The 27,744-nt window shown below is 36.0% G+C and overlaps 1 protein-coding gene across 1 annotated transcript; it reads right to left on the bottom strand.

Annotated features, from left to right (window-relative positions):
* Positions 1–63: 63 nt before the first annotated feature.
* LOC311293785 (scavenger receptor cysteine-rich domain-containing group B protein) lies at positions 64–27,744 on the bottom strand (the record flags this gene model as incomplete). The annotated part of the gene is made up of 10 exons (XM_084414271.1): positions 64–486; positions 2,522–2,623; positions 5,506–5,820; positions 6,879–6,947; positions 7,396–7,473; positions 9,586–9,900; positions 15,357–15,422; positions 17,962–18,264; positions 22,268–22,312; positions 27,627–27,744. The coding sequence occupies 10 exons, from the start codon at positions 27,742–27,744 to the stop codon at positions 170–172; spliced, it is 1,728 nt and encodes a 575-aa protein (XP_084270397.1). The 3' UTR covers positions 64–169.

The raw sequence follows: 27,744 nt of genomic DNA, 5'->3' as shown, positions 1-27,744 counted from the left end.
CTTATTTTTCATTGTTTCACACCCAAATAACTATTTCATCTTTAAAATCTATTATTCAGGGTTGGCGTGAGGTGTTATGTACAAAATTTATACAAGTCCTGTAGTCAATGCTATTCCTATCCCCTCCCTATTGGATCAGGCTGGTGGGCGTGGCTTGAGGTGGGCGGAGTCATTGGAGTGAACATGTGACGCTGGCGTCCTCTGAATGGTCACAGTTGTGGACGTTCCATGCTATGTGAGAGCACAGAATGAGAGTATCTTCTGTGCCTGTGCATTTCAGGTTGTCCAGGTGGATTGGGCCACGACCGGGACCGAAGTAGGCCAGTGCCTGAGCGGCTTTAGGCAGCCCGCAGCCCATCTGCCGACACACCACCTTAGCATCTGTAAGATCCCAAGCGTCATCACACACCGTACCCCATTCCCCTCTCAGGTACATCTCCACTCGGCCCTCGCAGCGGTGCAGGCCTCCCACGAGCCTGATGGTAGCTTGAGGAGAGAAAGAGAGAGAGCTGGATAAGATGCGTGTTTGTTCAAACCAAGCGACAACCTTCCGATCTCTCTCTTGAAACCAACTCGGGAGTGACTTAAACTGCAGTTCATCGACTGGCCACTAGAGACCGACTGCAGAAGAGAGTCAATCACATAGACCTCCATGTTAATATGCCCAACTTTACAGTAGAAATAAATGTGTTTACAGTCTGGTGCAAAAACTGGTTTTGGTCTATATAGCTAATTTTGCCCTTCATGACGACTGTGAGGGGCGTGAATTTTTTTATAACTCATCCGTTTAAATTATATTAAGCCTTAAAGTTCTGCATAATTAAGGGCGTGGCCATTTGAGTGACAGGTGGATTGCCGCTGATGTCACTACTAGCCGTTTGTCTGCTGTCTGTTAGCATCACGTCACCTCAGCTAATTGCGACTCTTTGCCCATTTTCTGTTATCCGGGAGTGACGTGCTGCCAAGATGGCGACGGCCGGCTCCGCCCACTTTGGGCTTCAAAAATACTCTTCAGAAACCATCGGGTGATGTCGCGGACACTACGTCCATATTTTTTTACAGTCTATGTTTCAAATACTATTCAGTAAGTGAAAATAGAAAGTAGAGACTTGAAACTTTGAGGGATGGTGGTCTACAATGTCACCGAGGCTCGCCCCAATTGGCCAGACGGTGGCGCTACAGCAATCAAAAGTAGGAAAACGCTCATAACTCGAAATTTTGGGGTATTTTGGATTATTTGAAAAAACAACTTTTGCAAACTAGTCCTTGGTTTTTCGCCCGATTGGAATTAAACCAATTCAGAAAGTTTCTCTGGAGTCTGATTGTCAATAATTATCGGGAAAAAAAGTCATAATTTCGATTCATGGTCGTGACAGGACGCCAAAACCTTCGTAGAGAGCGGGGCCGCTTTTACTAAAATGGCTTTAACTCTGGAAAGGAATGAGATATTTTCACCAAACCTGGAACATGTATGTATGGGCTTAATCTGAGGTCACAGTAACAAAATCTCTGTGATTAGCCACTTGATGGCGCTATAACAGGAAAAAAACATGAAAATGGCTGTAACTCGCAACCGTTAGTACGATTGACTTGAAAATTGGCATGTAGTGTCGCAATCGGCCAATGAAGTTTGGTTAGGAGATTGATTGGCTCAAAATTCTGTGGGCTAATGTGTTTTATGCCTCAGTAATCACGCTGAGTTTCACACATACACACAATATGCATATCATATGCTAGACCTCCTCATTCTGAACAACTTTGCCTCAAGAACCACTGCTGTCAATCAAATCATTTGTTAAATATTTGAGAATAAATAAAAAAACTACTTTTGCGAACTAGTCCTAGGTTTTTCGCTCAACCTCAATAAAACCAATTCACAATTCAATTATCTAGACTCTCTAGGTCCAAAATTATACTTTTTTATTTAACTTTACCCTTTGGAATAGCTATAACAAGCTCATTTAGAAAAAGGCCGTGGCAAAATAAATCCTAAACGAAAACTCAGCATTTCCCAAAATTAGGTGGGAACATGCAACATATGATTCTAAAGAAGCATGCAAACCTTTATGGAGATCGGAGCATAGGTGGCGCTATAACTGTTAAAAAGCTTTAAAATGTCCTTTGTAAATTGACTGTATTGGTTGTAAATGGTCTTTTCCATCTATGATCTAGATGGTTACAGGCTTGCTAAATAAAATATATTTTTACTATTGTGCTTAAAGGCTAACTTAAAGTGCTTGAACCCCGATAATTGCTGCTCAAAACTATATTAAGTATAAAATACTAACATAATTTTGGCCCAAATTTCTTTCCAAGCTTATAAAATAACCACCTAATATAATAAAGGGGTTATGTAATTAGGCCAGTGAAATGGTTTCCCATTATGGGCTCCATTCATGAGCACAACATCTGATGGACACATAAATCAGTGTGCTTCCATACACTGCACTTGTGGATGTAGAATGTTTCTGAAATGTTGTTGAGGATGTCAAAACTTGAGCGTCACCTTCGGTGTGCTTACCTTCCGCTGGTGTCGTGGTTGTAGTTGCAGTCGTAGTTGTAGTAAGTCCCTCTGTCATCCCTACGCCAAAGTCTCTTCCTAATACCTCAAATTCCAAAGGCGCTGAAAAACAGAAAATACAAAAACTTACATTAGAAGACTAGGTTAACTTAGGTTACTTTGGTTAACTTTCGTTTACTGTGACTGAATAAACTCTGTTAATGAACCACTAACTTGTGGTTCTCGTTCTAGAATGTAAATCAATTTTGTAGAAACAAAGATAATTGGAGTATGTTATACAAGAAAATAATATTTCAGTCTTTCTACTTTAAAATTGCACTTTGTAATTATTTGTGAAATATTTATGAGTGAAATATTTCAGAGAAAATACTACAACACTTTTTTATACTTTTATACTTACATTACACTTTCATGTTTATTTTAGTCTTTCCCTGTTCTCTTAAATGCTCATCTATTAGACACAGGCATGCATATATTAATGCGTTAGTGATGCACGTGGCCTGTACGGAGGTCGACTTTCCCTGTGGGTCTGTGCTGACGATGATGTGCTCTGACGGGCCTCTTTATTTCTCATGCAGATGTGGCCAACTGTCATACAGAGGATGTTGCTGATTGCAAATGCTGATCTTGAGTCAGTTTTGTGATTTCCCTCTTTCTTGATGGTTTACGTTGGGATTTCAAAAAGAGACAGTGGCCACATAAATGTAAAATGGATGTTAGTTTGTATGCTGTAGTTTGAGAGTATTGGTAATTGAAGTAGCAGTGATATACGGATGTGCAGGTGTGTGTGTGTGTGTGTGTGTGTGTGTGTGTGTGTGTGTGTGTGTGTGTGTGTGTGTTCTTAGTGAAATGCTGGTGTAGTGAATTTTGTGAATGAAGGACACATGCATGTTTGTGTGCATAGACTGACCTTTGAATATACAGTTGTAATCAAAATTATTCAACCCCCACAGCAAAATGTACAGACTTTCAGCTATATGCAATGAACAAATCAAACAAAAGTAATTAAAGGTGCTCTAAGCGATGTCACACGTTTTTTTAGGCCGAAATTTTTTTTGTCACATACAGCAAACATCTCCTCACTATCCGCTAGCTGCCTGTCCCCTGAACACACTGTAAAGAAACGCGGTCTCTGTAGACAGCCCAGGCTCCACAAACGGCAACAAAAACAAACTGGCCCAGCCTGGACCACGAAACATAACAAACAGTGTTCCAGCCAATAACCGACAAGAATGATTTGGGGGTGGGGGTGGGGGTGGAGGGGTTAGTGCACGTGCACATGAAGGGGGGTGTGGAGGAGAGAGAAGCATGAAGAGGGAAGTTAGCTAGTGGAGAGATGTCCTAGACAACGACTAACGTTAGAATTATATTCTCTTGAATTTTGATATGGCCGACACACGACCAAAGAGACGACGTTCCGATGAACAAATAGCTAAGAATAGGGAAAAAGGAGAAGGAACGCGCAAAGTCCCGAATTTACATTGGAAAAGCACGGAAGGGAGGGGGAGGGGACGGGATGAGGAGGAGGGAGGGTCGAGCTAGCCTCTGTTTTGTTTGACAATGCTTCGAACATCAACAAGAAGTGACGTCACCCAACATCGCTTAGAGCACCTTTAAAATAGCTCAAACAAATGTTTCAAGTGGTTTCCCCAAATTTAACTGAAAATGCAACTTTTATTGACTTCTGCAGTCTCCGAGTTATCGAACCCCCTGAACAAAATCCCTCACAACAGCACCAATCTGCAAAACAGGTGTTGTCTCACTAATCAAGGGCTTCATTAGTTGCACAAGGTGTGATTGAGCTGGAACACATCATATATCTGAACTGGCTAGGTTTGTTGAGTGTCACGTTTGACATGTTGTAAATATGGCTAAGTCAAAAGAATGGTCCAAAAACTACCTGGACAGGACAGAAAAAGGAAGCTATCAATGGCTGCAACCAGATTTCTGAGAAGGCAGGTTCAGAAAAACCTGCAAAAACACCTGCAGCAAGACTTGGCACTGAGGTTTCAGTTACACAGTAGTTTCCATGCCAGAAATCCAAGACGTACACCACTACTGACCAAAAAGCACAAGAAAAGTCGACTCCAATTTGCTCAAAATCATATAAATAAGCCACAGAGGTTTTGGGATTCTGTTTTGTGGAGCGATGAAACAAAACTGGAACTTTTCGTCTCTATAGTTTAGAGGTATGTCTGGAGAAAGAAGAGTGAAGCATATGCTGAAAAGAACACTGTCTACAGTTCAGCATGGTGGATCGGTGATGCTCTGCGGCTGCTTTGTATCCTCTGGAACTGGAAACCTGCAGCGTGTGGAAGGCAAGATTGATTCATTGAAGTATCAGGAAATCCTAAGAGGAAACATGCTGTCAGTGAGGAAGCTGAAGCTTGGACCTTCCAACAGGACAATGATCCCAAGCATACCTTAAATTCCACCAAGGCTTGGTTGCAGAAGAAGTCCTGGAAGATTCTTCAGTGCCCATCACAGTCACCTGACTTGAACCCCATGGAAAATCTCTGGTGGGATCTGAAGAAGGCGGTTGCAACAGCAAACCCAAGAATATCACTGAACTGGAGGCCATTGCTCATGAGGAACGGGCTCAGATTCCTCAGAAACGCTGCCAGAAGTTGTGTCCGGTTATACATCTCGTCTGCAGCAGGTCATGACAGCAAAAGGGTGTTCTGCTAAGTACTAAAGATGCTTGCCATGAAGGGGTTGAATAGTTTTGAGACTGCAGAAGTCATTAAAAGTCGTTCAATTTGGGGAAATTTGTGTGCGTTCATGTGTAAATTGCACGAGCTGTCTCAAAGAAATCAGGACAGAAGTGGTTGAAAGTGGACAAAAGACGGATAAAACACCAGGAGTAAACGTGAGCGTTTCCCTCGTCTACATGTGATCCGATCGACAAAAACGCATCTTAATACCAGGAGTAAACAGGGCCTAAATGCTTTGTAATGTACGTAATATCTGCTGTCTTCTCTTACGTGCACAGATCACTCCAGCGTCTTCGTAGTGGCCACAGTTATGCTGTCCCCACCCCAGATTAAAGCAGTCGGTCAGCTTTTTTTCATGGCCATTGCAGTCGACGTTATCCAGCAGAATGGGACCTGAGCCCTGTCCGAAGTAAGCCAGAGACTTGGCAGCCAGAGGCGGCCCGCATCCCAGCTGTCTGCAGACCACCAGAGCGTTGTCCATATCCCATTCGTCATCACACACGGTCCCCCAGACGGTGAAGTAGAGAACCTCCACTCGGCCCTGGCAGCTGTCCAGCCCGTTCACCAGACGCACGTTTGGCTTCTCTGAAAGGAACGATGGACGCAGAGGATTAGAGAGAGATGATCGATCGTCTGTCTGTCTGTCTGTCTGTCTATAGAAGATCCTATCTATCTATCTATCTATCTATCTATCTGTCTGTCTGTCTGTCTGTCTGTCTGTCTGTCTATCTATCTATCTGTCTATAGAAGATCCTATCTATCTATCTGTCTATAGAAGATCCTATCTATCTATCTATCTATAGAAGATCCTATCTATCTATCTATCTATCTATCTGTCTGTCTGTCTGTCTGTCTGTCTATCTATCTATCTGTCTATCTGTCTGTCTGTCTGTCTATAGAAGATCCTATCTATCTATCTATCTATAGAAGATCCTATCTATCTATCTATCTATCTATAGAAGATCCTATCTATCTATCTATCTATCTGTCTGTCTGTCTGTCTGTCTGTCTGTCTGTCTGTCTGTCTGTCTGTCTGTCTGTCTGTCTGTCTGTCTGTCTGTCTGTCTGTCTGTCTGTCTGTCTGTCTGTCTGTCTATCTGTCTGTCTGTCTATAGAAGATCCTATCTATCTATCTATCTATAGAAGATCCTATCTATCTATCTATCTATAGAAGATCCTATCTATCTATCTATCTATCTGTCTGTCTGTCTATCTATCTATCTGTCTATCTGTCTATCTGTCTGTCTGTCTATAGAAGATCCTATCTATCTATCTATCTATCTATCTATCTATCTATCTATCTATCTGTCTATCTGTCTGTCTGTCTGTCTGTCTATAGAAGATTCTATCTATCTATCTATAGAAGATCCTATCTATCTATCTATCTATCTATCTATCTATCTATCTATCTATCTATCTATCTATCTATCTATCTATCTATCTGTCTGTCTGTCTGTCTGTCTATAGAAAATTCTATCTATCTGTCCGTCCGTCCGTCCGTCCGTCTCCTCAATTTCATTATTTCATCAATTTCAAACCACAGTTATGAAATTCTATATCATCCAGTCAAAAATACTAATGGCAGTTCAGAGATGGTCACTGCTGAGAGAACTGAGATTGCCATTGGTCAGTGTCTTTACTACCTTTCGTGGTTGAGGCTGCAGTGGACACAGTGGTTGTCGTCTCAGTAACTCGCACTGGCATTTCTGTCACTGAAGGAAACAGAGAAAGGAGGAGAAAAAAAAATGAGGAACACAAAATGAGACTGAATACACGGAATACAAGAAGTGCTGCACTGTAACGTCAGTGTCTCGGTGCTCTTCGGGTGGTTTCACTCATAAGAAAAAACAATCCAAGGCACTCGAATATTAGTTTTTAGAAAAATATAAAAAGCCTTTATTATTTCATGGCTTAAATTTTAAAAACAGGTGACAAGACTGTTTTGAAAGCACGCCATCTGCTGGTGTTTAAGGGATTTATTATGCAGGACAATCCCATGTGTGACAGATGGTCTGTTCACTACGGCCCACAGTAAATGCCAAAACGCATGGTCATGCACAGCAGTTAATAACAAAGAATTGGCTATTAATTCAACCGTGTATTATTGAAGATAGCAGGTGAAGTTACAGGCCCAGCGTACAGTATAGGCAGCATTTATACCTGCTGTGGTTTCCGGAATGATGAATCCTCTGCCTAAAGTCTCCGTGTTGATGAACGGGACCATGGTCGAACTTGAGCCTGCAATATGAGAGAGAGTTAGATCTACAGTCACATTAATACAGTATCAGTGAATATTCACACACAGTGGGGTCTGAAAGTCTGAGACCACATTCTGAAATACATGTACACTATCCTACTCAAAAGTTTGGAATAATTCAGATTTTGTAAATATTTTTGAATTAATTTTATTTATCATTTATTTGATTAAAAAATACAGTAAAATCAGAAATATTGTGAAAAATTATTACAATTTAAAATGACTGTTTTCTATGTGAATATATAGTAAAATTTAATTTATTCCAGTGATCAAAGCTGAATTTTCAGCATCATTACTCCAGTCTTCTTCAGTGTAATAATTCTAATATGATGATTTGATGCTCAAGAAACGCGGGTTAGGTAACATAAAAAAAAAAGGAAATTAATACTTTTATTCAGCAAGTACACATTAAATTGATCAAAAGTGACAGTAAAGACATTTATAATGTAACAAAAGATTCTATTTCAAATAAATATTGTTCTTTTGAACTTTCTATTTATTTAAAGAATCCTGAAAAAAAAAATATTGCTGTTTCCACACAAAATATTACGCAGCAAAACTTAATATTAAAATCATTGTTTTTAACATTGATAACATTATTAATAACACAGCACTAATAATAATTGAGCCGGATCATGTGAAACTGAAGAGTGTAGTAATGATACTGAAAATTCACAGAAATATATGACATTTTACATAATATTCAAGTAGACAAATTGTAAATTGTAACGATATTTTGCAATATTACTGTGTTATTGTATTAGCAATCAAATAAATGCAGCCTTGGTGAGCAGAATAGACTTTGGACAGGTAGTGTAATATTTCAGTTCAATATTGCAAAATGAAAGCATTTCACTAGTGTTTTCATACTTTAGGACTCTGCTTAGTGCATCAGAATATGTCTTTGTGAAGTAGGGCTGCACAATTAATCGAATTTGTAATCGCGATTACAATTACGGATCCCACAATTACAAAAAAGTTCACTTACATTATTCTGTGTGCTTAAGATGTGTTTTTGTTTGTCATTCTATAGCTTATTTTAAAGGTGCAGTGTGTGATTTTTAGCGCCATCTAGTGGTGAGTTTGCGTATTGCACCCAACAGAAGTTACGGTGGCCGACAGGAAGTGATGTCGTCTTCTGAGACAGCAGAGAGTAGCCAGTTAATCAATGAGGTTTCTTAAAGATAAAATAAGAAATTAGGTTTACTTAATTATTCAGTAAAACGATGTTATTGCGAATATTATTGTTACTTGTTCTTCATTGTGTCAGTGTTTTATTCGCTGACTTTAGCTAGCTTCTGTGCACGAAGAACAACATAGTGACGAAACGCGTTTCTCCGTTTAGGCCCACTGTAGAAACATGTCGATGTAAGCGGTCCTGCTTCAATGTAAATTATGATAATCGTAGTTAATAATCGCAATTACAATTTCAAGGGAATAAGCAGTATACCTGTGAGTAGGGCTGAACGATTAATCGCAATAAAACCGCGCGATTTGGTAAAGGCTGCGATTATTTTAAGCGCAGCTTGTCAGTGGAGTGCGGCTGATCGGTAGTAAATACTGCCCCATCTGAACACCAGAGGGCGCTCTCATGCAAACACGATAAATATGCCCCGCCGCATAAGTACAATAATGCGCATCATTCCAGGAAACCCGCATCGCTGTAGCTGAATAAACAGAAGATTGAAACGCTTTGATTAAACATGACTAATAAACACACGACTGCCTTATTCTGTCAGAAGCTCATCATCTCACAGGAGGAGGAGCTCAGCTGTTGTTAGGAAGTGAGTTTGGAGTAAAAGCGTGTTAGTAAATGTTGTCTTTTGTTAGACAAGAGGTTCATAAATGCTTCTCATGTTTGTAAAGATGTTTTACGCGTGTTGTTTTTTCAAATGCACATTATAAGTGACTCAAACTCACAGTGCTTTCAGATGGAGCGTTTACTGAGCCGTACGTCACTGACAAGCTGCACATAAAAAATAATCGCAGCCTTTGCGATTTTAAAATCGCCATAAGCCATCTCGATTTAAGTGTGATTACATGTAAAGTGCGATTAATCGTTCAGCCCTACCTGTGAGAGATGCCGTACCCACCTGAGCAGATGGCACCAGCGTCCTCATGATGCCCGCAGTTATTCACTCCCCACCCCAGGCTGTAACAGCTGGTCAGACCGCTCTCATGCCCGTTACAGTTGACGTTATCCAGCAGGATCCGGCCCGTGCCGTAGCCGAAGTAAGAGTTGGTGGGAGCGGCGAGTGCTTGTCCACAGCTGATCTGCTGACACACGACTGACGCGTCTGCCAGGCTCCAGTCATCGTCACACACCGTTCCCCAGCCGCCCTGGTAGTAGATCTCCACCCGACCCTGACAGCGGTCCGCCGTGCCGGCCAGACGCACGACCCCGTCTCCTGCAGCAGAGCAACGTCAGGCAAGCGCACACACTCTCTGATGCAGGATGCAACATTTACAGTTTTTTGAAGCACTGCAACCAAAACTACACATAGCATTATCAAAATCAAACTTTTGCACGAAATGGCGCACACTTCATTCATATTAGCAGATTTGTGTCTGACCAACTACACACTGTTGGTCATAATGAACAGCACTCATATCTTTGTGAGTAAGATATGAGTGCTTTGCTTTGCCATAATACTAAAATAGTTCAAATTGTAGAAAATTCTTCAGATTGTTCACATGCACAGAAATATTTGCAGATACACACACATGCTGGTCAAAATTTTTTTTTTTTTTTTTTTTTTTTTTACCAAACAAGCATAAATATTTACACTGGACTGCTCAAAAATATGCTCACAAAAAAAAAAAAAAACAGTCAACTGAAAAAGACTGAAGTGTTACCAGTAAAGGGATAGTTCACCCAAAAATGAAAATTCTATCATTGTTTACTCACCCTCAAGTTGTTCCAAACCTGTATGAGTTTCTTTGTTCTGCTGAACACAAAGGAAGATATTTGGAAGAACGTTTGTAATCAACAGATCTCGGTCCCCATTGACTACCATAGTAGGAAAAATATATACTATGGTAGTCAATGGGGACCGAGATCTGTTTGGTTACAAACATTCTTCCAAATATCTTCCTTTGTGTTCAGCAGAACAAAGAAACTCATACAGGTTTGGAACAACTTGAGGGTGAGTATATGATGACAGAATTTTCATTTTTGGGTGAACTATCCCTTTAAGCATTGAGGTGTTTGATCAGGTGACACATGTATCGGCCAATCAGCTCATGGAGTGTCATTTTGAATGGCAGTGTTTTGAACATGTGACTTTATGTCAGATTGTTGTGTGTTATGCAGAGAACCGTGTTCAGTGTGTTTAAAAAGTGCCATTTTGAATTGCAAAATGTGTGTAAAGCAGAAAATGTGTTTAGACTTTTGTAGACTTGAGAAGAGGTTTTGCTCTGTGTGTGTGAGTGTAAATAAGTGTGCTGTGCGTGTCAGTTTAGTGTGTTAGCAACTGGAAAAAACTGGAAAATGACTGACAGCTGTGGAGGATTTGATGTGTAACTCGAGAAATACACCATTTTGGACAGGAAATCATTCTTGTTTTGCAGTATGAAGAAACATGAACCCCTGGTTTCACAGACAAGGCTTAAGCTAATCCCAGACTAAAATGCATGTTTGAGTTGTTTTAACTGAAAGCATATCTTTAAGTACGTCGGTGTCGTTGTTTTGTCAGATACACACCACCAGTAATGTTGTTTCCTAAGGCACGTTTATAAAAGATTAAATGTCCTAATTGAACTAAGGCCTAATCCTGGCTCAATCTAAGCTCTGTTTGTGAAACCAGGCCTAAGATTAATAATTCATGCATCAAATGTTAATTCCGAAAAAATAATTATAAAAATATATTTTTATGAAATCTTTTGACAAAATATAAAAAAGTTTGCCTAGTGTGTTTGTGTATCATATAAGCCTTTTGTTTGTGTGTGTGTGTGTGTGTGTGTGTGTGTGTATGAGTGTGTGTGTGTGTGTGTGTGCGTGTGTGAGAGAGAGTGTATGCGTGCGTGCGTGTGTGTATAAAAGGTTGGTGGTCATATTGTTTGTGTGTGTGCGTGTGTTTGTGTGTGTGTGTGAGAGAGAGAGAGAGAGTGTATGCGTGCGTGCGTGTGTGTATAAAAGGTTGGTGGTCGTATTGTTTGTGTGTGTCTGTGTGTGTGTGTATAAAAGGTTATACATCAGGCTTTGATGGCTCATATATAGTGAGAATATGGAGGAAAAAACGTATTTAGAGACTCAAAAAGAGCAAAAATATTAATTGTGGTGCAGATGCTGATATTTCTATGGCCAAAAAGAAAAACTGATGCTTGTAATGTAAATCAATGAGATCTTTATAACAGTATACAGCAGATACTTACATTATATGCATATAAATATAAATATCTGCCAATAATATGTCTTAATATTATTAATTTTATGTAATAATATGAGTTTTATGATCAAAGCTCGGTAGTTTTAAAACATATAATGCAATGAAATACAAAAATGCCAAACATCATATTTTTGATACTCGCATTTGAACATGATTTATGATGTTTGGATAAGCAAGTTAACGTAAGTTGCTTCAGTCCAGTAAATGTTCAGCTATTAAAATATAATAGTTATACTTACATTAACTCAACATGTACAGCTTTAAATATTCTACGTGAATGTCATGGCTATTTCTGTGCATATTGACTTCGCTGTTATTGTCATCATTTACTCTGAAACATTATGAAGTCGGCTGTATTTTGTCCAACACAAACCCTATAGTTTACATTCATCTGCTCTTTGCTCTCAGAATTCATCTACACTGTAAAAATTAAACCGTGATTTTTACGGTAAAAAACCGGCAGCTGTGGTTGCCAGAACTTTACCATCAAAAATACGGTAGCAACGTTATTGGTTTTACAGACTTAACTTAAAATTTACAGTTATAAACCGTATTTTATTATCTGATATAATGTAAATTTACCATCCTATTGAACTATTAATATCTGTTTTGTACCATTGTAATACACTGATAACCACCAATCACAGCAGTGATGAGAGTCACATGATCAATCAAAGCTCATCACAAGCAGCTCTTCCACAAGAAAATTAATACTAATTTATAAAAGCTGCATAGTGTCATTCACACAAACATTAAACACCATCATGGTAACACATGAAATTTAAAAAATGCAATAAACATTAATTTAACAACATTAAATGTAACATAAAACCCTACTGTACATAACTGATTAGAAAAAATGAAAAAAAAAAAAACTATGAAGAAACAGTTATTTCAACAAAAATACATCAAATGTGAAGCGTCACGCAGGAAATTGTGGGAATGCCAATTTACGGTTTTTCACTGTAAATTATACAATGAGTTGTTCTTTTTCACTTTCAAAAACTGTAAATTTAACGGTATTTTACAGCAAAATTACATTAAATGTACCGTTAGATCTATCACAGTTATTTACCGTATATAGTACGGAAACTTTCTGTTAACCAATTAACAGTTTTTCACTGTAGCATTTTTACAGTCTTTTACCGTTAAAATTACGATCATTTTTTACAGTGTAGTTTTCTATATCTGTGGGCCGGATTATTGGTCGTTTCAGCTCGGCATGCAAACGCAGGGCTACGGTTTCAAGCAAACACACGCTGATATTTCTCATATTGTTTTATTGATGCTGAAAGCCATTCTCATATTGCCAGAGGAACAAAGACCCAACCGATGATTCCATACCATTAAACTCCCCAAACACATTCCCATAAGGCTTTGCTGCTTTCTTTAGCCACAGATGAACTAGATATGGGTTCAGCCCTGATGACTGAACCAGGACATGACAAACAAAGACAGGATGAACACGATCTCCTCAGAAATCTTTACTCATCTGGGATAAATCATAACTATAATCAACGTTATTACTAAAACAGCAACACTTTAAAATATCATTTGAATTTTTTTAAGTCTAATTTGTTAGCATTAGTTAATGCATTAACTAACATGAATGAACAATGAACATTTGTCACAGTATTTATTAATCTTTGTTAATGTTAGTTAATATAAATCCAGCTGTTCATTGTTTGTTCATGTTAGTTCACGGTGCATTAACTAATGTTAACAAATACAACTTTTGATTTTAATAATGTATTAGTAAATGTTGAAATTGACATAAACTAAGATTAATAAATGTGCAGTTAGTGCAGAAATAAATAAGTGCAGTTCTTAGTTCATGTTAATTAAAGTAGTTAACTAATGTTAACTAATCAACCTTATTGTAAAGTGTAACCACTAAAACAAAAAAACAAGCATAAAAAAAAATGTTTACTGAAATAAATTAAATAAATAAAACTTTTCAAAGTTGCTTTGAACATTTCTAGTTTTCATTTAGTTCAACTTAAGCTGAAATAGCTAAAACTTAAAGAAAATTAATAAAAACTATATGGACGTGTTTAAAAGAGACAATAAACATGACAAAAACAACAAAATTACTAAAAACTAACAAAAAAATTACTAAAAACTAAATGAAAATGGAATATATATATATATATATATATATATATATATATATATATATAATCCATTTTCATTTATATATATATATATATATATATATATATATATAATTTTTTTTTTAATTTTTTTTATCTCTATTAAAATATCACTGACTATATTGAGACACTGCACATTAGTTTTGATTCAGAACGTTTGTGTCACTTTTTCTCTAAAAAAGGCCCTAAAATGTAACATTTTGGCTTATTCACTGATATGCAGCACATCATACACATCTTAATACATTGAATAAAATATTAAGAATTAGTTGAATTTAATTATTAAAAGAAATATACATCATAAACTTAATATTTAAAATATTTAAAGTATTAATCAACAAATCACAATGAAGTAAATATGAATTTTAAATCATTTCCCAAAGTCATAAATTACTGCTTTTCCTTTGTTTCCAAAATGTCCCTCATATCACTTTCCATTCCATTTCCATTCTTTTGTAAAGTCTTGTTTAAGTTCCTGCGAATGACATCATCCTCCAGGAAGTGACATCATTTTGGAGGGAAATAGGTCGTGAATATTGTGTACACTTATTCTTATTATATTATATTCACTACATATTGGGACACTGACGTCGTCCTCGTTACACAACATCATATTTATGAACAACAGCAGAACTCATATCTTTATATATAATTTTTTTATGTTATTTAAAGTACATTATGATAAATACTTTGCTTGTTACATATACGTGTATATTTATGGGGTTTTTTTAGCTGTAAATAACTTATAAATGTTTGCTAGATTATGTTCAGTACCTGTCTAGCGATGTATGCTTATGCTGAAATATAATTTAATTATTATAATCGCAAATAATCGCATCCAAAATAAAAGTTTGTGTTTACATAATATATAGGCTATGTGTGTACTGTGTATAATTATTTTGTATATATTAATACACACACATGCATGTATGTTTAATATTTGCATGTATATACTGTATATATATTTATACATAATTTATATTATATATTAATATTGTATATATTAATAACACATTTTTCTTAAATATATACATGCACGTGTGTGTATTTAAATACACAAAATAATGATACATTAATCACAATTAATCATTGCCCAGCACTAAATTAAATGATACGTCTATCGTGTGTACTGTATAGTGAGTTGGCTCACGTGATTTATGTTTCACGCTCGAGAACGTCCGTTAAGGAAACATATAGTGAGCACTGATGTCTTCGCAGTGCATTATGGGACTTTTTAGGGAGTGACCGTGTTTGAGAGGATGTTTAAATAAAACCTCAAGCTGATATCCTCATGTAAGAGTTCAAATAAACTGTTTAACTTACTTATACCAGAGACCAGACGGGACGGGGTTGTTGGCTCCAGGCCTCGAGACTCCACCACATTATTGCCTGTGAGAAACAAACAATACATGATCTCGTCATTCATAATTAATTATCACCACATATTAGTATCAAACATGCCAGAACTTCTCCAGTGTTTAGTGCAGGTGTTTAAATAATGCATGCAAATGTGTCTTGAGACAGATCCTCTTAATTTCTCCTTAATGTGACTTTCATCTGCAATGAGTGACAGAGTTTATGGAAGCTTGTTGAAAGAATGAATGAATAATGAATTCATTAAGAAACAACTGCAAGATAAAAAGGATTGTGAGATGAAAAGCCACAATTACTTTTTTATTTTTTCATTCCACGGCGAAAACAAGAACATGTGTGAATGTTTAACTTTAAATGTGGTCTAGAGAAGCCTAGCCTGAAAGTTTCAGTGTTCTCTAGATGTGTTTAGAAATAAAAGTAGAAGTAATAATTGGTGGATGGAAACTATTTTTATGGACTGGTTTTATGGTGTTTTGGTTTTTGGAGCCTGATATGCATTCATTATGTAAAATGAAAATGCATCCTTTTGTTTCGCACAGAAGAAAGAAAGTTGTACAGGTTTGAAATGACATAAATTAAATCATAACCACATTTTTTATTAATAGATGAACTATTATTTTTAGTAATAATGCAACAATGCGAGATCTGCTTTGTATGGAAGCTTGTTTCCGCCACAGAATAAAAAAAATAAAAAAAGGTAATTGCGACTTTCTATCTCACAATTTTTTTTATTATATATATAAATATATATATATATATATATATATATATATATATATATATATATATATATATATATATGAAGAGTTCAGATGCAAAAGCCTCTAAGTGCCATCTGAAATTTTCTTCTAGAATGATCATTTTTATCAAGCTCCTATATTTAAATTCAATAATTTCACTTAAATGGCAATAAAGATTACCTATTAATGGTCATTTAAGTGAAATTACTGAACTTAAATATACAAGCTTGATAAAAATGATCATTCTAGAAGAAAATTTCAGATGGCACTTAGAGGCTTTTGCATCTGAACTCTTCATATACATATACATACATATATATATATATAATTTTATTTTTATTTTTTACTGTAAAGCTTTGCTTCTTTCATTTTTTTAATCATTTATTTATAAACTTTTTCAAAGCATTAGCAGAAAGTTTCATACAATGTAAGTTATAGCTTTTCCCCCCTTTATAACCCTTTCCGCCAAAATAATTATCCATACATTACATAAAGGTTAAGACAATAATAATACTAATAATAACAATTTAAATATTTTTTTTAAAATAAATAAAATAAAATTATATATATATAATAACAATATGAAAAAAAAAAAATATATATATATATATATACACACAAATACATAGCCAATAATACAATTTCCTGACATATTCGTGGTCCGTACACAATTATAAAACAAAACTCCGATTGGTGATTAATATTTAGCATTGATCAATAAGTGGGAGAGTCTTCATCTTCTCAAAATATGTAATCATGGGTTGCCAAGTCTTATACAAATTTTGGACAGATCCTCTCATTAAATATTTAATTTTCTCTAATTTTAAGTATGATACTAGATCACATAACCACGTTGAGGCTTTAGGCGGGCTTGTTGACTTCCACTCCAATAATATTCTTCATCTCACTAATAAGGTGGCAAAAGCAATAACATTTTTTACTTTATTTGTCAGTGATATTCCGTGTTCTGGTACTCCAACTTCAACACTGGGTTTTATAAAAATTTTTTACTTTATTTTTTATTCCAAGGGGAAAACAAGCTTCCATAAGAATGTGTGTGTGAATGTTTCACTTTAAAGGTGGTCTAGAGAAGCCTTGCCTGAAAGTTTCAGTGTTCTCTAGATATGCTTCCATTCAAAGATGCAAAATTGGAATATCGCATAAAACATTTGCAAATAAAGCAGCGTTTCCATCTCATGTGTTCAAGAGAACAAGGTCATCACTTCATGGGAAATTGGCCCAAAATATCTGTAATAAGAATGGAAGTTGCTGCAATCGAGCTCGTTTTCCCTCCATCATAAACGAGTGTGTCTCAGAGCGTCAGACGAAACACACTAAACGCTGTCATGTTCTCTAGCGTTCGGATGCTGGTGTTTGTGAACACACTCGTGTGAGGCGCTTCTGGAGGGAATTAAACCCAATCATTCTGATGACAGACTTTGACTAACCAACATCTGAGATGCTGCGATGCGATTGGTCCGCTGGTTAGTCCAGTTATCCAATCACAGCCTCGGCTGAGGCAAAGTCACGTCAGTTTCTTATTGAGCATCAAGGGATTTATTCGTCAATATAAAAATATGTGGATGGAAACATAGCTAATGTTGACAGTATAATTGAATCATTTCTTGATACCTCTACAGGTGATGGCCACGTCTTCATAGCTGTAGCAGTTATGGATAGATTAATTATTATTTTTAGTAATAATGCGACAATGCGAGATCCGCTTTGTATGGAAGCTTGTTTCCGCCACAGAATAAAAAAAATAAAAAAGGTATATAATTTTGATCTCACAATATTGTGCCGACTCCACGTACCTTTACAGGTGACGGCCACGTCTTCATAGTGGTAGCAGTTATGGACGCCCCATCCCTGATTCCCACACTGACTCAAGTCCATCTCTCCCCCTTTACAGTCCACGTTATCCAGCAGGATTGGCCCGGATCCCTGACCGAACCTGGAGCTGCTCCCCACGGCCACGGCCACTCCGCAGTCCAGCTGTCGGCACACCACGTTCGAGTCCACCATGTCCCAGTCGTCGTCACACACCGTCCCCCACGAGCCGTTGTGGAGAACCTCCACTCGACCCTCACACTGGTTCCTGCCGTTCACCAGTCGCACTGGAGGGAGAACACGCGTTTCTAAAGACGTCTCTTCTGCTAGAACCAAAGCTGTGTTTATTTGATCAAAAATACAGTCAAAATGTGAAATAATATTACAATTTAAAACAGCTGTTTTCTATGTGAATATATATAGTAAAGTGTAATTTATCCCTGTGATCAAAGCTGAATTTTCAGCATCATTACTCCAGTCTTCAGTGTCACATGATCCTTCACAAATCATTCTAATATGAGGATTTGATGCTCGAGAAACATTTATTTTTTCAGAATTCTTTGATGAATAGAATGTAAATTTGGAATCTTTTGTAGCATTATAAATGTTGTTGGTGTCACATTTAATAAATTGAATGCGTCCTTGTTGGATAAAAGTATTAATTTTTTTTCTTTTTTTCTTTTCTGCATGGTAGTTTATCATGGTTTGCACACAAAAATTGAAGCAGCACAACTATTTTCAACATTAATAATCAGAAATGTTGAGCAGAAAATCATTGATTTCGGAAGGATCGCGTGAGAGGTTTATTTCGCTGTTATTTTAAGTGTGGTTTTAGTGTTGTGTTTTTATGGTTGTCTTTGTGTTTTAGATATTGTACAGCACTTTGTTCATTGGTCAGTTGTGTCAAAGTGCTTAATAAATAAAATAAACAAAACGACACTGAAGACTGGAGTAATGATGCTGAAAATTCAGCTTTGATCACAGGAATAAATTACATCTTAACATGTATTCACATAGAAAACTGTTCTTTTTGATAATATTTCACATTTTTACTGTATTTTTTTAATCAAATAAATGCAGCCTTGACGAGCAGAAGAAACTTAACAAATACTATACAAACAAATAATAGACTTCAGGAAATAATTTGGCACTGAGTATGATTAATAGAAATACTGTGTTCTTTTTACATGTGTTTTACTCTCTGTGAACTGTGGCAGTAACATGGCACTGAATGATGAACTTATACATGTACCTTTACGTGACCCTGAACCACAAAACCAGTCACATGGGTCAATTTTCTGAAAATGAGATGTATACATCATCTGAAAGCTGAATAAATAAGCTTTCCATTGATGTGTGGTTTGTTAGGATAGGACAATATTTGGCTGAGATACAACTATTGTAAATCTGGAATCTGAGGGAGCAGAAAAATCTAAACATTGAGAAAATCTCCTTTAAAGTTGTTCATTTATGTTGGCGATTGTGCTGCATTCACTCACACAAATACATGTTTTATATATTTACGGTAGGAAATCTTTAGTTAATATCCTAATGATTTTTGGCATAAAAGAAAAATGGATAATTTTGACCCATACAATGTATTGTTGGCTATTGCCACAGATATACCCGTGCGACTCGTGACTGGTTTTGTGATCCAGGGTCACATGTGTATTATATGTCCATTAAATGGTATTACAATGGTATCATGTCCAAAAAAGACACTCGTGAATATAAAGGTTCTTTATTGGCATTGAAGGTTCCATGAAGAATCTTTAGTGTCTGTAGAATCTTTCCATTCGGTTCTTTAGATTTTCAAAATGTTCTTAACAAGAACTGAAAGGTTCATGCTAAAATTCATTTAAAACCTTTATTTTTAAGAGTGTACATGTCCAAAAATATGATGTTACCAAAGGATTATATCCGAAAAAAATCTAGTGTTCAGTTGAAGGTCATAGTCTAGTGCGCATGAAATCTACTCTGGCTTCTGAATAAGTCGAGCTCAAATATAATGATATAATGAACCCAGTAAGAATGTTCCTAATCCCCTTCAACTTAAGGCACAATAATAAGTCTAAATATGACATATGACTCCAAAAAGAAAGAGAGAGAGAGAGGACGTGGCATAGCGGTGGAGAAGGGGATTGTGTAAACTGAGCAAGAGGAAGTGACCCGTCTTTTTTTCTTGTCCCTTTGGAGGAGATTATGATCCGCTTTCTCTCTTTCTGAACCGCAACGGGCGACGGCAAACTTGCCTTTTCTTAAAAGGGTGTGTTCTTGTTTAAGGACAGAAAGGGTGAGAAAGTGAATTGCGAAGACACTCACCGTCAGATTGTGTTGTCACTGGGGCATTTGTAGTATTGGCTGTGGGAGAAAAAAAACAGGAGAGAAAGTCAGAGAGAGAGAGAGAGAGAGAGAGAGAGAGAGAGAAAACAACGATTGTGGTGAAATTATTTGTTGAAAGGAGGTTCTTGGCCCTCCGCAGCTACAGCCCTCTATATCTACTACATCTATTTTCCTGTAATCTTAGACTCGGTGAAACAGGAAGACTGTGAATTCTGTTCAGGCTGTGATTCAGACAGACAGAAATATGTGGCATGGCTCAATAATAATGCAAGATCAGATATTCAGATTTTCAGATATTCAGATGTGCTCTGTGAGTCTGATTCAGCTGACGAGCCAGTGGATATTGACCTGCGAGACGCATTAATGAGCCTCTTGAGATACGTTTTCTGAAAAGTTATGTATGGAATATATATAAATAGTGTTATTATCTCATGTTAACTAATGAGACCTTATTGTAAAATGTTATCAAGTTTTCTCTGAAATCCTTTTTTTTTATATATATATATATATATTTATATATAGAGTTGTTATAACGTGTTTGGAATGAAAAACATTTATTTCATAATGTGATCGACATAACCCCCCCCCCCCCCCCCCACACACACACACACATACACTTTCAATTATTTTACTTCAATGAAAGGGTTGTTTTTTTCTTTTTTCTTTTTTTTTCTTTTTTTTTAATGAAAGATCAAAAGGATAAACAGTGCAGATTTATTTTTACAGCCATCTTTGTTCATATTTACTAGGGGTGCCAATAACTCTGACCACAACTGTGTATATATATATATATATATCAATGTTAAACAAAAAATATATAAATATATATATATATATATATATATATATATATATATATATATATATATATATATATATATATATATATATATATATATATTATAGATAAAAGTTAAGCATTTATAAAAATAAAATAAAATTCTGTTTTAATCTTATTTTATTTTTATTTATATGCTTAAGTATATAAAATATTAAACTATAATAAAAAGTGACATTCAAGAGTTTTAAATATATTTTTCTGTTATATTAAATTGTAATAATATTAGAAAGTATTTTTTTATCACATAAATGCAGCCTTGGTGGACTTATATATATATATTTTACATATTTACACATTACAGTGCAATATTTCTAGGTGACTAATCAAATGTAAGTATATATTGTTGGATTTAAAGTGTATTTGTATATAGTTCCAATTGACAAGCAATTCCCGCACACTATCGTAACTTGCAAAGAAGTAATATTTATTCACACAACGTTTCGGTCACACGACCTTCATCAGGAGTATCTAGATAGTTCCAATTGAAATATATTTATAACTCAACATTTTATGACATTTGACATGTTGGCTAGACTTGGGTGTGTTTGTTGAGAAAGCTCTGGTGTTTTCTCTTCGCTCCACACACACACACACACACACACACACACTGGTCTCTAGCACTTGAGGTTTTGTTTGTCTTCTGTTTTGCAGCTGTATTGAGAGCTAATGCCAGCGCCTACACAAACTATTGTATTAAACTGTGAATCGATGGTGTAGGATTTCAGAACCTCACAAAGACAGCAGGACAGAGGCTTTTTTTCCATCACATCCCATTTAGGTCAATTCACAAGCTTCTCCGCTTATTAATACGTATGTCACTGAAACATTAGTCACTCTGAATATACCGCTTCAGGCACGTTATGTTCGTTCACACATACTGTACTTCTGAAGCTTTAGCATTCATATAAAACATGGTGGCAAATAGATTTTTAGAATGTACGTTTTCACACTGTTTTCCACCACAATGTTGTTCTAATGTTGCTACATTATTGCAAAGTTTTTAGAATGTTGTTATGCGGTCGTTGGGGTGTTGCGACTGACATCATTAAGGTTGCTTATGAAAAGTCATAAACAAATATAAATGTTCAGTTTATAATGGTACTTACTGGAAACTGATCTTCGTTCGAGTTTGAGTTTGAGATTGAGATCTCCTGCACACAGAAGAGATCAAAACAATTGAACATAAACCAGACATCATCATCATTAAGTAACTTAAATATGCAATTCTCAATCAGAAGAAATAATATTATAACCCTTGGTCACACTTTAGATTAGGGTCCAATTCTCACAATAATTGCCTCAATAAACTCTGCTTATTAACAGTTAGTAAGGGCGTTGTGAAGTTTAGGTATTGTAAGATTAAGGGATGTAGAATATGATCATGCAGAATAAGACATTAATATGTGCTTTATAAGTACTAATAAACAGCCAATATCCTAGTGATATGCATGATAATAAGCAGCTAGTGAGAATTGGACCCTAAAGTGTTACCATAACTTTTTAAGTTCTCTTAGCAGACAACAGTCAGTCTGTGACACACACTGTACACACATTATCTCACGTCTTTGTTCGTGTTTGCGTCACTGCCGATCATTTGTACGATTGATGGGAAAGCACTGATCTGCTGGGAGTTCAGGTGTGTCATGTAGAGGAAACCACCTTTACATACACATCTTCTCAGGTGTCCATGTCCAGTGGCGGCTGGTGCTAAAAAATTTTGGGGGGGCTCAACAAACTGAATTATTAATCCAGGACTGAATGTAGGCTAATTGTTAAATAACAATTTAACAGTGATAATGTAGATATCATTAGCCTAAAGTTTAGCTAAAACTTCAGCCGGTAGGGTTGGGAAATAGCCAATTGCCAAATAAATCTGAATTTTTGGGCTAAATGGCGATGTATGGTATAATCTGAGTATTTAATTATTATTTTTCTATTTGAATAAAAAAAAAACCTGTATTTAATTTTATTTTTTAATTATTTAACATCCCTACAAACAATATTGAAGGTTATAAAAACAAACATAGTGAAACCTTGCTGTCTATCTGCAGTCTATCCAAAAAAGGGGTCAAATCACATTACATTCTAACATTGCAACATTACAATCTAAAAACAAAATAATGCTTTTTAAAGAAGTAGTTAAATTTACTAAACTTAAAATAAAAATAAATAAAAACAAAGCTAATATCATAAAAATACACATGTAGGTTTGAAAATCTCTAGCACATTTATGTTCACCAACAACAACAAATATTCAACAACAAATATTTTAGCTAAATATATTTATAATTTAGTGCTAATGTATATTTTAGTCAGAATAATTGCGCTCCTATTCTATTGCTCTCCGTCTGTTTGGCGCGCATGCACGCGGCGGCGCTCGTTCACGGAGGTTTAGCTCATGACAACAAGCTGGAAATATTGACTTTCTAACATTTACAGATGGAGAATATGTCCGTGAAATGTAAGTTATGCACTGAGGAAATTATTGGATGTCACTTCAGCTTATGGATAAATATTATTAGAGGTATATTTGTTTCAACCAATCGCTGCACAAGTGAAGTTTACGTTTGATGACGAAAGCACGTTAGTGCGAGCCCTCCCGGAACCCATAGAGAATGCATTGCAGTGCCTGCAGTTCGAAAAAAAAAATCTTTGAATGTAAGTCTATGGGAAGACTCTGGGCGATTTTCGGCCATAGTGAAATCGCCCAAAAAGAGGCGGTACTCCACAGACCGTGACTTGGCGCTGATTGGACTATATCCAGAGGCAGAACAACAGTGAGTGACTGCTAGCGTAACTCTGTGGTTGAATGAGATTGTGATTGAAAAAGTCTCTTTCACACTTTGGTAGTGCGTCGCCCAATCGCCCTAATGAAGAAACCGCCGCTGTCCATGTCCTCATTACACCTTTAGTTCATCTGTCTTTTCAAAAGTTTGCGTTGAACGGGGGATTTACGTCCTGAACTAACAATGAGAAAGTAGTGACGAAAACACGAACAAAGACGTGAGAGCCTGCACCGTAAAAACAAATTTGTTCCGTTTACTTAATTCAATTGTGCAAACTCGTTTCCTTAATTTAATTATGCATCAAGTTCTTCTTACTTAATCCATTTAAGTTTTGTCAACTTAATTCTATCTGTGATCTGAGGAAGTGTACTCCCAGAGTGCATTGCGGCATGAATAAATTAATTGCTTTGTTTTACTATTTTTGGCTTTATTTTACCATTACAATTTTATTTGCTATCGTTATTGGGGTTATACTGACAAGAGACAGCAAATAAAATTGTAATGGTTTAATTAATCAAATTAATAAATTTTTTTACCATTGTTACCATTGTTGTGGTTTGCATTCTGAATGTTGAAGTCTGTGTGTGACTTACAAAATTGTCACAAATATAGATGGATTATATCAACCCCATTTAAAAGTTTATGCCATAAGTGTTAGCAATAAAATGTTAAAAGATCATTATTATACATGAAATATAGTTATGTTATATATCATTCAAAACATGGAAATAATTTAAGTATAAATATATATAATAGGCTATCTATTACTTCACTTCCTTTGAAATCAAATAACTGTGATTTCATGTTGCATCACTAACTGGAAGAGAATTACAATAATATAAATGAAGTGCAAGTGCCCAACCAAAGGGAACACTGATCATAATAATGGTGAGTAATGTTAGGAAATCAACATGAATTTATGAAGTCAACTTATGTGACGTTCTCCCAAAGTTGTATTGACAATAACATTAAAGATGAATGGAAAATGAGTGGATGCACCTAAGAAGAATGATGATTGCAGAAGTGGAAGAAATGAGTGAAAAGTCTATTGAGAATTTTTTTGTTTTGTTTTTTGTTTTTGCTTTGGCAAAATGGTACTCACACCAGTCAAGTAATGTTTACTTGGGTTTTCTGAGTAACAAAGGCATAGCTTGCAAACAGTACAGATTACTAAATTGTTTTAAGTAAGTTCAACAAATGATTGGACATTAAGTAAAGTTAACTAAAAAGTCTTAGTAAGAACAACTGTTAGATTTTACAGTGTGGAGGCTGTTGTCTTTGATTTTGATTATTGTTCCCATAAAGCAGATGTTTAAAGACGGTGATTTAATACTTGATGGCATGATGTATGGTTAAAACCAGGGGTATTATACAGTAGTTAACTAAACTAAACTGGTAGTTAACTAAAACCAAAACCATAAAAGAACATTTTATCTAGATTTTAGGTTTTGGTTTCTTGGTTGGTCCAGGGACGTGCACAGGGGGGTTGCTCAGGTTGCCCGGGCAACTGCCCATATGCCCTTCTCGACTCACTTTGCCCTTCCGAGGGAAAAAAAAAAAAAAAAAAAAAAGTGTTGCAGAAAAAAAAATGCAGAGTTTCACGTAGGCCTAGATAAAAAAAAAAAAAAATCGCAAAGCCTCATTCACTTCCATTCGGGCACCAAAAGTGAAAGTCAGCAGGGGAAGGGGAAGGGCAAACTCTGTTTAAAAAGTGATTTTTTGTCCCGCCAAAGTCTTATTTGATCGGTGAGTAACGTTAATGTAGAACTGCTGCGCTTGTGACAGCTTGGGCGCATGTTTAACTGAAAGAACGAGCAGAGAGAGAGAGAGAGACTCGGTCGCGCGCGCGCACTCTCTCTCTTCGGAGCCAGGCGAAAGTGTAAACAAGACTTCACTGTCTCCAAACTCAGCGCTGTCTTGCTCTCTCTCCCTCGCACATATTAATCAAAATAAATCGACACAGTCGGAAGTTTCATGTGGAGCATTCTGAGATTTTTTTTTTCCTGAATTACCGCTGGGTGTGAATTGTGCTAAATAAGTTGCCTTATCTTCTCTGAAAAGCGTTCCGGACATTCAGCTGACATAAAACAAAACTTTAATTAAACGGGAAAAAAAAAAAAAACTATCCAGCAGTGATGAAATGTTTTCTGTGTTGACACAAATCTTGGACGTGTCCATGTCCTAACTGCTGGGATAATCACAACGCGCATGACACGTCCAATTCGCGAACTAATGACTCCTTTGAACCGATTCATTTTAATGAATGGTTAAAATGATCTTTCCAACAGTGAACTCAGTAGATGTATGAATCGGTGTATAACTAATCAGTAACACTTTACAATAAGGTTCTATTTATTACATAAATTACATAAAAAGTACAGTTTGCTTACTCAAGCTTTAAAATAAATAAAACCACTTTTTTTTTTTTGAAAAGCATATGACTGTCTACATTTTTCCACACAGTGCTATCAAGAAGAATCGTTAAAGAATCGGATCGATAATCAGAATCGTCAGTGGCATTTTTATTGATAAAATCTGTGTTATTATTAGTAGTAGTTAAGGTGATTGAGTGCTGTATTTCAGTGTTTTACTTCTTTGTATATATATATTTTAATAAAGACCCTGTTATTCTCAGTCCTTCATAGCCCGTGAGTTTTTTCAGGGGTGCCCTTTTTTCAGGTCAGAGCAACTGCCCCTCAAAATTCCTGTGCACGTCCCTGGTTCTAATCTTTACTCTAAGGGATTTATGTTGTTGTTGTTGTTGTTGTTGTTGTTTTAAAAAAACAACTTAATAAAGTAAGAAGACACCTGATGTGAGTTTCCATTAATGTTAGTAGCACAAATGATCTTGACTGAATTATGCATCAAAGTTTAGTAATGCAAATATTCCATGTAGTTTCTCAGTTTGAGCTCATAAAACCTGCATGCATTATTATATTATATTATATTATATTATATTATATTATATTATATTATATTATATTATATTGTGTGGTTTACTGCTGGATTCAAAACATATTGCCCCCAAAGTTGACCTAGAACCTATATTATATAATTAGCAAAATGCTAATATATATCATACACTACTTGTCTAAAGTTTGGAATAAATCAGATTTTTTAAAGTTTCTTATATGCTCACCAAATAATGTTGTGAAATATTACAATATTATGATTTCTAACAGCTGTTTTCTATATGAATATACAGTAAAGTGTAATTTATTCCTGTGATCAAAGCTGAATTTTCAGCACCATTACTCCAGTCTTCAGTGTCACATGATCCTTAAGAAATCACTCTAATATGATGATCAAGAAACATTTATGATTATTATCAATGTTGAAAACAGTTTATATCTTTGTGGAAACCGTGATACACTTTTCAAGGATTCATCTATGACTAGGAAGTTCAATGAACAGCATTTATTTGAAATAAATTATAAATGACTTTACTTTCACTTTCGATCTGATTAAGATCTGTCTTTGCTGAATATATGTATATACACATTTTTTTTTTATCTCAAACTTTTTAATGGTAGTGTATCACAGTTTCCACATGGTTTTGATCAACTAAATGCAGCCTTGGTGAGCATAATAGACTCAAAATGAAAAAGTCTTAATTATTCATAACTTTTGTCTAGTAGTGTACTGTATATCTTCTCGTATCTAAAAGCTTCTCACTCACTGTGTGGACGAATGGTGGAGACGGCGATCAGAAACACTGAAGCCAGCAGGCCGGAGAGGATCCAGACGGCAGATTTACAACATCTGAGCTCACAGTGTGACACACGCTGACCTTTCAT

Source organism: Rutilus rutilus, assembly GCF_951802725.1.
Source record: "Rutilus rutilus genome assembly, chromosome: 7".
In the NCBI taxonomy this organism is placed as follows: Eukaryota; Metazoa; Chordata; class Actinopteri; order Cypriniformes; family Leuciscidae; genus Rutilus; species Rutilus rutilus.
This window is presented reverse-complemented; position numbering and strand designations above follow the sequence as displayed.